We start from the raw sequence: 13,191 nt of genomic DNA, 5'->3' as shown, positions 1-13,191 counted from the left end.
ATTAAGTAATGCCTACACATCCGCTGGAGTCAAAAACTGCGAAATTGGACGCGGTGGTTGCCAAGGTTGCAACGGTGTAAACGATGAAGTCTGCTGAACACTCTGCGTCTGCAAAGGGATTGAAACCGTGGTACTATAAATAGGTACCTGGCCGCAGCATACCACGTGCGGGCCTACTGTTTCACCGCTAGTGCCTACCAAGATGACCCTTGGATCCACCGCAGAAAAATCCAACCGCGTGGTGGTAACTGGCGAGTTTGCCCTTGGCGGTGTAATCCCATCTGGATATATCGGCTTATACCTCTGAAAAGGCTCACCGGATACAGGTGAAAGATATGGCGCGTATCCCGCCCCCGTAGTCATAGCTTGCGTCTGCTGATTACCTGATGGCGTGTTTTCATTATCTGTTTGAGTACGTTCCGATGATTCCCCGGAAGTCATGATACTGTTAAAGACAAAATTCAAAAAATTTTGTGAACAATAAGCCTTATAATTCAAAACTTTAAAAGAAAAAACAAATAAACATGTCTTGAATTAGTTCAGCTCTCAATGAAAGCACCACTTGATCATGCATACTTTACCACGGGGTTTAATATGCCTGCTCAACACGTTAGAAGGGTGGGGTTTAAGGATCTTAGAACAAGACTCTCCGGTCCGGCTATCGTGAATAACCCTGGCCGACATGATGATGTTGGCGGGGTGGCCAAGTGATTAAGTCCACCTTTAATGACGATCGTCGATTAGAAGGCCCCAAATAAGGTCGTAGGTACTAGTTAATCAAGAAACTAACCTGTTAACCTTTAGAAGATGCTAGGCAATGCTGGTTACGTAAGACGTTTATTAGATGATGGTTACGTAATGTGATTGTGTTTAGAATGATAGTTAGGGTTTGTATATATAGGCAAACCCTAATTCTAGAACCATCCGAGATAATGGCAATCCTTTCCATAACAAACTCCCCCGAATCACGGATGTAATTATGGAAAAGATATTTACTTGATAGCCAAGTAATCGTTGTACCGGGAACAAAGGCATTAGATACGAATCCGCATACCGCATAACGCACATGAGCACACGCATACGCACACTAGTGGGTTCCCGCATACATATGGGGTGCGCATGCGGGTTGCGGTATCATTAGTCATTTTCAAAAGAAGAAAAAAAACTCTCAACAAAGAATACAAAAAAATTACGGGGAAAACGGCGAAGTTCGCTCCTAAAAGAAACTATATAAACAAAACTATCTATCACGAGTCTCCCTAACACTCGAAAAACCATTAAGACAAACTAACCAAACAAAACCGATTATAACACGAAAAAAGAAATCGCACCAAACTAACTATTAACAATCAAGCCGAACCCGACTACTCAACCTTAAGGACCGTCCTTTTCAATTTACCCTTAACTGATCTTTCAAGGAATTCTTCACGGACCAATTCTCTATCTTGTACGATAACACATTTACGGAACTGTCACCCGGTACGCACTTGCCGGCCACTTGTTATCATAACATCGAAAGCCGCAAAAGTCTCCACACACATATTACCTCACCCAATAGCCGATGGACCGCCTTCTTACCATCTTGAGGATCATAAACAAGTTTTGAATTGCGTCCATGTAAGTCATCAACATTATCTTTAATCTTATAAGTACCCGATGTAGAAGCATCGTTCATATTCATTCTAGACCTCGGATTAACTTCACAAAGCAAATCTTTAGAAGCATTTTTATTCAAGACGTACAATGATTTACAACAACATTCACAAGCGGGGATTTCGCAATTACATCTTCCACTACAACCAATCAAGATCGGTCATGGCCTATCTTCATTCGATGCTAAGTTCCTTTTAGAAAACAATTCTTCTTTTCTATTTTTTCTTCTCCTTCCTCAATTGGGACAATCTGTCCGCAAATATCAATTTATCATCATTTGGTTCCAAATCTTCTTTAGAAACAGCATCATTGTCACCTTTAGCTTGATTTATTGTTATCAATGAATCAAGATCATTCTCATATAGAAAATCACCAATAATGTCCTTTATTTTCAACGAATTAATTGAATTTACAGTTAAAGATTCGCCAACCATCTCCTCAGAAACACTTTCCTTACAACCCATTTTCTTCTTTATTTCGTCGAAAATTGCACCTCTTCCTTTGAACGATATATTAACCGAAACATCTCTAGGTGGACTCGACACAAGCCGATTCAAAACCACCTTGTCCACATATTTGAAACCAAAGCGGTGACCGAAACATCTCTATACGTATGTTTGTAGTCTAGGATTCGGTTAATACTTGAGATAAAAATTCGATTAACTTTTGCGATAAATTCTTGTTAACAGTATTTTGGACTCGTGATCAAAAATGCATTTTCCCATATGCAGTGGCAGGAAAACAACAACAACAACAACAACAACAAAACTCAATACCACATAAGTGGTGTATGGGGGATGTGAGATGTAGACAATCCTTCCCCTATCCGAAAATAAAGACAAGTCATTTCTACACCTAGAGTGAAAACACTCTCAAAAGTAGAGAATCGTCACTCTCTATATTCGACGGATAGAGAGATTGCTTCCGAGTGTACCTTCGACCAATAAGTAGGAAAATTTTGTTAAAACAAACAAAATAAAATTGAAACGCCATGAAAATAGTAAAATCAAATTTTCATGGGTTTTAAATCATGTCTGGAATTTAATTTATGCACTAAGAGTCAGTCAAGTCGTCAATAAATCGACGCTTGCTGTCGACTCAATAACTAGAGCCGGTATGCAGTAGCAGGAGGACATAGTATATAGCGGGTTCATATAAATGATGCATAGTTGTACTATTTATGATCGAAAATATTTTCTCTTTGAAACACAATTAGCATGTTTTGAGTATCCTACAAGCGATGGACAAGACAAGTCCCAACATGAGCGTTTTCATCGTCTTTGTAAGAACACGATAACATTGCAGTTGTTTTGTCCTGCAATGCAGTTTTTTTCCTGTCGTTCGCTCTTCGGTCTGACTAAAGATAGATGGAGGGATATGTAACGGATCATTTTTGTTTTCTCGTTAGTTATTAAGTGTAGGATTAAGGAAACATCAATTGTCCGGTCATCTGATGACAATATACAACTTTTTCTAATTGAGAAAGTGATGGCATACATCGAGTCATCAATCCAATTATTTAATTATCCGTCAATCTGGGCAAGAAGATTATTGGGGCAAAGGGAGTTGTCATCCTCATAAACTTGAAAATGTAAGGGATGAATTATGCTCATATTAGAAGGATTGAAGCAAAGATGCATTAGACCCATTCCAACATAAGTGTTGGAGTGGTTTTTTGTCTGACACGCTACCAATATGCCTTTAGCGCGGCGTGTTGGTAGGTAATTTTCTCCGCGTGCTAACCAACGACACGGGAAGATTTGAAGTGTGTTAGGCCAAATGTCCAGTTTTAATTCGATTGTGCTAAATTTAAACCTTTTGAAGTTAATTAAAAGAATATTAGACCGAAAAATATAACGGATATTTTTCAAAATAAAATATATTTCAACTATAAATAAACTACATTCTCACCATTTTTATACACTCTAATTTATATTTACTCGCACTTTTTATAAATACAAACCACATTCTCACTCAACAATGTCAAACTCAAACCCGAATGATTGTCAAATGTATCCTAACATCTTGTCTAATGAACTGACAACTCCTAATCTGTCATCTTTAACCCGATATCGACCTTCACTTGGTTTTGCCGCTAACACTCACAACCCGTTCAATTTGAGCCAACAAGAAATTCGACAACAAATCCAACATCTTCAACAAATACATCAATTTCAACTATCACTCAGGTTAACACCACAACGACATTTTCAACAAACTCAAACCGAACAAACCCAACAACAAACCCTACAAGAAACCGACCAACAAACCCAACAAGAAACAAAAAAAATAAGAAAACGTAGCCGGTAGTACGAGGAGATAAAGAATCCACCAATGAAAAGGCAAAGAAAAAGCACGCGAACCGGCCAACAAAAAATGTGGACACCGCAAGAAACAGTTTGGTTGGCACAATGCTGGATTTCTTCGTCCGAGGATCCACTTACCAGAAACTCTCAAAAACGATCATCATATTGGGGGTACTTTAGCAGAAAAGTTCAACGATTACAATAACGGATGATTTCGAGGTGAAGATGCATTATCGGTTAAATGACGTTATTTAAACAAGAGATAATGAGTTATTTAACGTATCAAAATTCTAAGTCAAAGCAGCACAACATCAATCACCAACCATGCAAGATTAGGGATGGCAATGGATCGGATATGGACCGGGTGATGTAACGACCCGACTTTTTCGACTTACTTTTGTGCTTGTTACTTTCACGAAACTGCGTATTTGTGCGTACTGTGTTGGTTTATACTCTGGGATCTTATTTCATGATTAATTACTTTCGTTAATACCATACAACGTGCCATTAAGTACTTAGTTACTTAACTTGATCCCCGAATGCTTTTATGACCGTTAGTGTCACTTGACGTTTAGAACGAGCTATATGTTTTGGTACACGTTTAACTTTTGTCGTAATTGGAATATTACGACTACGTAATACTAATTGTTATTTTCTAATAACAATTACTTGGGTTTTTAGTTGCTTAATTACGCTTAGTAATTTATTTATGCTCACTAGTTAGTCTTGTTGGACTTTCTACCTTGTTGGACTTTAGCCCACCCTACTCTAGCTAATGGACCATTTAATTAGCCCAATTTTAAATGGACTATGACCCATTAAGATGTAGGACAAAAACTCATTTATAAGAGCCAACATACTAGCATTTTTGTTAACCATAATCACAAATGTTGCATGGGATCCTAACAATAAGCACCACCTTTAGACCACCACTAACCAAAAAGCAAAAAGGTGTCCCCCTTGTCCCCCCAAACCCCACGGCCACCACCACCAATATCCACTATAAATACCAAGCTATTTCCTTCCATTTCACACTTGATCTCATTCACATTTTACACACACTTACTCTCTAATTTTCTCTCTAGTCTTTCTCACTCTAAAAAGTGTAAGTTTCAAATTTTCTTCTTCTTCTTCTTTTCTTCTTATTTTCGACATCATCATCATCACTAAAGGATCAAGCTTTTTAGCTTCTTGATCTTGTTATATCTTGAAGATTCAAACTTCGATTTGAATCTTTCAAGAACATGAAAGATTCAAGCTTTCTAGCTTTGAATCTTCATTATTTTGATGGATCTAAGCTTTATAGCTTAAGATCACTTTATTTTTGTTAAAATATCAAAACTTGTGTTTATGATCTTTATGTAAATTGTAGATTTAGCCTTTTGCTTTAAGTATCTTCAAGAAAATTAAAGATCCAAGCTTTCTAGCTTAGGGTTTCATTATTTTGTTTAGATCTTAGCTTTTTAGCTTATGGTCTCATTACTTTCACTTGATCTTAGCTTTCTAGCTTATGGTCTCATTAATCTTGTAAAGATCCAAGCTTTCTAGCTTAGGGTTTCTTAATACTTGAGATCTAAGTTATTATTGTAGATCTCACTTGCTTGGAACCTTTTTATGATTTTTATGGTGATAAAAATCAAGTCTTCATCATCTCATATGATGAAGATTCATAAACTTGTGTCAAAAGGACAAAGGTTGAAGCTTTATTGTGTTTATGCAATAAAGAGACAACTTATAATGCTAAAAACGAACATATATTTCATAGCATTATCCCTAAAGAAAGACAAGCTTTTAGTTGCAATTGTTCTATTTACAAGTGATATTCGTTTAAATAATAAAAGGTGAAGACAAATGACAGATTCGACGAATTGAAGACGCAAACGACCAAAAAGCTCAAAAGTACAAAGTACAATCAAAATGGTTCAAATTATTTATGAGAAACGTCTCAAAATTACAAGAGTTCAAGACGCAAAACGCAAAGTACAAGATATTAAATTATACGCAAGGACGTTCGAAAATCCGGAACCGGGACCAAAGTCAACTCTCAACGTGCGACGCAACGGAGCTAAAATTACAAGTCAACGGAGTACAAGAATATAATATAATATATATATATATATATAATTATATTTAATTATATATATTATATTATATAATAAATAAATAAGCAGCCCACGTTTTTAAAGACTTTTGAGCTCTCCCAGCTGGCCATGCGATCACATGGTCTAGAAGAACAAAAACCATGCGATTGCATGGCCCTGAAATCCAGGCGACATCCTATAAATTCGCGGTTTTGGCTCAGTTTTTAATCATATATCCATCTCTCTATCTATACGTAAATATATTTATATTTATATTATAATTTTAATTTTAATTTTAAATTCTAATAATAAGGGTATGTTAGCGAATGTTGTAAGGGTGTAAGTCGAAATTCTGTCCGTGTAACGCTACGCTATTTTTAATCACTGTAAGTTATGGTTAATGTTATTTTTAAATTAATGTCTCGTAGCTAAGTTATTATTATGCTTATTTAAAACGAAGTAATCATGATGTTGGGCTAAAATATTTAAAATTGGGTAATTGGGCTTTGTACCATAATTGGGGTTTGGATAAAAGAACGACACTTGTGGAAATTAGACTATGGGCTATTAATGGGTTTTATATTAACTAAACGATACCTCGTTAAATTAATATATAGACTTATAATTTGACGTATTTATATATAACCACATACGCTTGACTGGGTACGGTGGGCGGGATATCTATAATTACCAATAATTGTTCATTTTATCGGACACGGAACTGGATTAATAGTTAATAGACTTGTTGAAACAGGGGTGGATTACATTCAAGGGTAATTGGTGTAATTGTTAACAAAGTAGTAAAACCTTGGTTTACACGCAGTCGATAACCTGGTGTTTTCATTAAACAAAGTATTAAAACCTTGTTACAATTTGAATCCCCAATTAGTTGGAATATTTGACTTCGGGAATAAGAATAATTTGACGAAGACTTTCGCACTTTATATTTATGACTGATGGACTATTATGGACAAATTCGTATGGACATATTGAATAATCCAGGACAAAGAACAATTAACCCATGGGAATAAACTAAAAATCAACACGTCAAACATCATGATTACGGAAGTTTAAATAAGCATAATTCTTTTATTTTCATATTTAATTGCACTTTTAATTATCGCACTTTTATTTATTGTCATTGTATTTAATTGCACTTTTAATTATCGTACTCTTTAATTATCGCAATTTTATTTTATCGCACTTTTATTTATCGTTATTTACTTTACGATTTAAATTAAGTTATATTTATTTTTTATATTTTACATTAGGTTTTAACTGCGACTAAAGTTTTAAAATCGACAAACCGGTCATTAAACGGTAAAAATGCCCTTTTATAATAATAATATCACTTATATATATATATATATATATATATATATATATATATATATATATATATATATATATATATATATATATATATATATATATATATATATATATATATATATATATATATATATATATATATTTGTATTTTTATAAATTTAAAACTAATATAGCGTTAAGCTTGTTTAAGAGTTCCCTGTGGACGAATCAGACTTACTAAAAACTACACTACTGTACGATTAGGTACACTTCATATAAGTGTTGTAGCAAGGTTTAGGTATATCCATTCTATAAATAAATAAATATCTTGTGTAAAATTGTATCATATTTAATAGTATTTCGTTATAAAAATAATACTATTTCCTAGTACACCTCGCACACATCAACCACCTTGATGTTCAAAACTTATAGAATGTCAACTTTTACTCTTAGTTGTGTTTTAATGGTTGAAACTTGGTCAAAGTGATGCTAAAACATCAAAGAGTTATACACTTGAAGCTTACACGCATCAAGGATGAGAACCATGATGAGCATCAAGCACCAAGAAGCCCACCGGAGCACTTGTTTGCTATTTTTCAGGGTCTGATTAGACTCCTAGGACTTCTGAAAAATTGATTTTCAGATAGTTCGTTTTGAGTAGATGACTTTTCGTTTAGGACTCGCCTAAATCCGATATACGGTTTAGGATTTATAGCCTTTCGAAAATCACTACGCCTTTATAACGACGTGCTGAAAATTCTGACCTACTCGCGCTTGAACCGTCACCACGGTCAAACGACATCGAGTTAGGATCTGAAAATTGGACAGAGGTTAGAGGACTCACGTACGGAGCCTTGGCCACTGACCACACGTCTTTTCGGTTTGTATAGAGGTCGTAGCAGCTGCCCGAAGTCAGCCTTTTATTTCGATCTCTATTCTTGTTGAAAACTTACTTTAGCTTTTACGAATGATGATGATGATGATGATACGTAAGACTTAATTTATTCACTTTTAAACTTTTGGGGACAATATACTGACTTAGTGACCTTTGACTTAGGCTGACGACCTTTCAGACCGACTTACTACCTGTATACTTTTCATATCGACTCCTACCGCATTTATCACTGTGAGTTATAGCTTCCCTTTTTACTTTAACTATTTTTGGGACTGAGAATACATGCGCTTTTTATGTTTTACATACTAGACACGAGTACTTAAACTTTATATATGTGTGGGTGACATAACGGCACAAAGATTCCCCTTAGCTCGGTAACGTTTAGTCATTGGTTTATGAACCGGTGAACGCGAATCTTAGATATGGATCCATAGGGTTTGACATCCCCACTCGGGCTAGTCACGCTAGCATTCAACGGGTGTTTAATACTTCGTAAACAGACGCACTCGCCAAGTGTACTTTTAGGGGGTAATATTACGTTAAGTTAGTTACCGGGTGCCCACAGATAAGCATATACTTTTCATACTGTTTTGAATACGAAATCTCGTGGTCTACATTACATTACTGATTACAAGCAAACTATAGCTCACCAACATTCGTGTTGACCTTTAAGCGTGTATTTCTCAGGTGCTTAGACGTTGTTGCTTCCGCTGTTAGACTTGTTGTCTTTATGTTATAGACTTGGTGTTACAGACTCGCTGTGTTAGACTTCCGCTGCATTACTTAGAGATGTCTCAATCATGAAACTTTTATCTTGCATTCGCAGATTATGTTATTTTGAATAATGGCTTTGTAATGACCTTTGTGTCACGTTATCTTTTGTAAAACACTATCTTTTCATGAATGCAAAACTTGCTTTAAAACAACATGTAGTATTATACCGTGTAATGGACCTGTTGTTGACGATTCGTACATGATGGTTTTGTACGGGGCGTCACAGGTGACGCCATATCCATATCCATTTAGTTTCAGGTCATCCATCCATATCCATATCCAGTAGATTAAGCGGGTTAATGGATATCCAATAGATATTTAAAAAATGTTATAATATTTTCTAATAAGCAATTAAAACGAAAACATAGTATAGCAATGATAAATATAACATGACATTCTTAAATTCTATCCATAAAAATGTGTAACCTTTGTCGAAGATATAACAAAATTTGTTAAATTTATTATAAGACATAGATTAAAAAAAATTAAATATGAGATTTGTAAGTTTATTTTGTTAGACATACATATTTTTTTGTAATATATTATAGTTATTTCATTATTGGGTTGAAAACAAAATGTAAATCTAATGGTAAATGAGCCTGTAACAGTAAATATATAAGCATATATCTATATTTAGGTATTTGTATAGGTATTTCGGGTTGTAATGGATATATCCATGGATGAAACTTTTCATCCATGTCCATATTTATATCCATTTAAGTTCATCCATATCCGTATCCATATCCATTAAAGTTCATCCATATCCATCCCGGAGCAGATGGATCGGGTGGATATCCACCGGATCGGGTGGCCATTTCCATCCATATGCATGATTAATACAAACAAAGGTGATAATCATGGCTGTACAACTAAATTCATGGCCATCGTCGAAACACTAGCAATCAAGTATCGTCCAAAAACGATAAAAAAAAAAATTGAAACACTTACAGTGGTGGAGATAGTTCTGACGGTGTCATTAGGGATTAAACAGTGGCCTCCTCAAAATAACTTCATATTTATCGTTGAGAACATCTCTCTCCCTATCATGAAAATCCTAAAATAAAAATCACTGAATTCAAAAAAACAAAAGTCCCCGTGGTTACATCATAATCGAACACAACGAACGGAGCTAGAAAAAGAAGGAAAAGAGGTAAATCAAACGATGCCCAAATCATCATGATAAATACCACTGATTTAGAAATAGAAAAACTCCAGGGTTCAAATGCCATGGACCACAATGAACGTAGCGTTGGAAAAAGTAATAGTGAGAGAGAGAACAAATAATAAGAAATACAATATCTGATTCGGTTTCATCTTTAAACATTTTCGTATTGTAGAAACGATGAAGAAATACAATAACTGATTCGGTTTCATCGTTGTTAATCATTTTCGGTTTCATCAACGTAACAGTCTGATCCCGCCGTCTGACTCCGGTAGCATCCACATAGAAGAAATACAAGATATGGATTGTAATAAATTGCTGCTGCTACGTGTGTAGAACAATCTGATGTTGCAACTTTCATGTACTTTGAATTTGTTAATTTCTTTGTACTCGTATTAATTAATAAATCTCCAATATACATTTGTATTTGTATTTATCAATCTGTTGATACAACTTTTTGCACTATGCATTTATTTATTTTTCTTTTGTATTTATCAATCTGATGATTATGATTATCAATTAGAGATTCAGAGATTTTGTTTGTTAAATTTGAATCTGGAATTGGATTTTAAATAGAAGGGATTACGATTTTGGATTGAACAAAAAATAAATGATGACATGTGAGGCTGAATTGAAAGAGGAAAGATGAAGAATAAATTGAAATGTCAAAAATACCCTCACAAGTTTGGCACATGTCAGAAATTTGGACTATTCGTTGAATAAGTGCATGCTTCCAGACTATTTAGTTGATTAAGTTTGGACTATCTGTATATTTTTAACCAAAATACAAGGACTATCCGCGTAAATTTGTAAAAAAAAAAAAAGTAAACAAATGACGAGACGTTGAAATTGAAATGCACCTAGGGATTTAGATAAACCCGGTTCGGTTCCTTGCACCTATGGTTGATTACTAGGTTTGGCTTCGGAATTAGCTTCGTAATCCCTTCACTTTCATTAATTAATCCAGCGGATAAGAACAAGCCACCCCCACCCAACTAGCCAAACACACACTCAAACACCTTAAAAAACACACACTATTCTTTTTTATTTTTTATTATATAAAATTAAAAGTAATTATCACACACATATTTCCTTTACAAATACCTTTCTCATTTCTTCGCCGCCTTCACTTTCTCTCAAAACCCCCACAAACTCACACACACTCTCTCTCTCGAAGTTGCTCTCAGTTGACTAGTCAAACTGGCGATCGATCATCAAGAAACCACTCTCGTCCGTGAAATCAAACCCAAAAACCGCCGTATTATGGTAAGCTTCACTACTACTCCATATCATACAATATTGTCGTGTTACATTTTTTGTTTGTTTTTTTAAATGTAATAATTTAAATTTATTTTCTAGGGTGCAGGAGGACCTGATGAAGAAGAACAAAAATGGCCACCATGGTTAAAACCAATGCTACAAGAATCATTTTTTGTTCAATGCAAATTACACGCTGACTCACACAAGTCAGAATGTAATATGTACTGTTTGGATTGTATTAATCGCCCTTTATGTTCTCTTTGTATCAATCAACACAAAGATCATCGCGTCATTCAGGTTTAAATTTATTATTTTATTTTCATTTTCATCTACTTCGACTTTTTATCCAAGTTTGACTAGCGGATTTATCGGTGTTCTGATAATGATTTTTTTTTTATATATATAAAAAGATAAGGAGGTCATCGTACCATGATGTAATCAGGGTGAATGAGATTCAGAAGTATTTGGACATAAGTTCGGTACAAACTTACATTATCAACAGTGCAAAAGTTGTGTTTTTGAATGAACGACCACAACCTAGGCCCGGTAAAGGCGTAACCAATACCTGCGAAGTATGCGAACGCAGCCTTCTTGATTCATTCCGTTTTTGCTCTCTTGGTTGCAAGGTAATTTCTTAATTTTCGTTATTTCGTTTCTAATTTCTAATTTAAATTAATTAAATTCAATGTCACAAATTTTTATTTTTGAATTTTAATAAAAATTAATAGTCATTTACTCCGTATATTTTACGAGTAGTTGACTTCAATTGCACCGTGTACTAATGGTTGTCATTGTCCTTATTTTTCGGCTTTTATTGGAACCATTACATTTCTAGATAATAGAACTGTTCAAATTTTCATAAAATAGAAAATAATTATATTAATTGCTAAAATCAATTTTATTGATTTTATTTTATATGTTTAAAATGGGACAGATTGTTGGGACATCGAAGAGCTTCGATAGGAAAAGAAAAATATCACCGGAAAAAAAGCATTTAATGTTGGCGGTTTCTGATTCGGAAGATTCCTACAGCAGCAGTAGCTACGGAGGTCGCCGGAATAACGGCCGTATCCACAGTTTTACGCCGTCAACACCACCGCCGACGGCCGCCAGCTTCAGGACGGCCAAGAGAAGAAAGGGCATACCTCATAGAGCACCAATGGGTGGACTAGTCATAGAATACTAAACTTGTCAGTCAAGCCCCCTATACTTATACGTAATTACAAAATACACCCTCAAATTTAGTTTCCTTGGCATTTAGTGCTTTTTACAAAAAAGGCCTATGTGAGGGGAATTAGTCTTTGTACAAAGAAGCACCTTATAGTTAATACTAGTAGTAGTGTTGGAATTGAAGGGCAAAAGTGGAAACAAAATAAGAATAAAACAAGGGTTAAGTTGTTATAGTTAGTATAGTAGTTTTGAATGTAGAAAATAAATAGTTAAATAAATAAAGCTTCTGAAAATGTGAAATACTTTTGGTTACGTTTGTCGTGAATGTAATTATGTTTTTGTATGACAATATAACTATGGTTTGTGATTGTGTAATTTGTGTTGTAAAATGTACATTAGGTCATGCAGTTTCTGTTATAGATATTTTTGGGTATATTCTTATGTTGCTAAAAATTGGAGGGGTCTAAAAGGGAAAAACCTAAAAAGGTGAATTGTGGTGGTGTTGATGCATGAGGTACAAGTGTTTGATAAAAATAGAAAGTTGTATATATGGGCACGTATGGGTGTGGGGACCACGTG

The 13,191-nt window shown here is 34.8% G+C and overlaps 1 protein-coding gene across 1 annotated transcript; it reads left to right on the top strand.

The window, feature by feature from the left end:
* The first annotated feature begins 11,286 nt into the window (after positions 1-11,286).
* On the top strand, positions 11,287-12,987 carry LOC139846855 (protein RGF1 INDUCIBLE TRANSCRIPTION FACTOR 1-like). The gene is made up of 4 exons (XM_071836398.1): positions 11,287-11,448; positions 11,542-11,739; positions 11,853-12,068; positions 12,377-12,987. Exons 1-4 carry the CDS (start codon positions 11,446-11,448, stop codon positions 12,626-12,628), a joined length of 669 nt encoding a protein of 222 aa, XP_071692499.1. The 5' UTR covers positions 11,287-11,445; the 3' UTR covers positions 12,629-12,987.
* Positions 12,988-13,191: the final 204 nt, after the last annotated feature.

Source organism: Rutidosis leptorrhynchoides, chromosome 5, assembly GCF_046630445.1.
Source record: "Rutidosis leptorrhynchoides isolate AG116_Rl617_1_P2 chromosome 5, CSIRO_AGI_Rlap_v1, whole genome shotgun sequence".
In the NCBI taxonomy this organism is placed as follows: Eukaryota; Viridiplantae; Streptophyta; class Magnoliopsida; order Asterales; family Asteraceae; genus Rutidosis; species Rutidosis leptorrhynchoides.
The sequence above is the reverse complement of the archived record's forward strand: the minus strand, read 5'-3'. Positions and strand labels throughout refer to the sequence as shown.

What these genes read in the sequence shown, in the direction of transcription:
- LOC139846855 (XM_071836398.1), top strand. An exon ending in AAGATCATCGCGTCATTCAG is followed by an intron (nt 11,740 to 11,852) that starts GTTTAAATTTAT and finishes ATATATAAAAAG; the next exon opens with ATAAGGAGGTCATCGTACCA. An exon ending in TTTGCTCTCTTGGTTGCAAG is followed by an intron (nt 12,069 to 12,376) that starts GTAATTTCTTAA and finishes AAAATGGGACAG; the next exon opens with ATTGTTGGGACATCGAAGAG.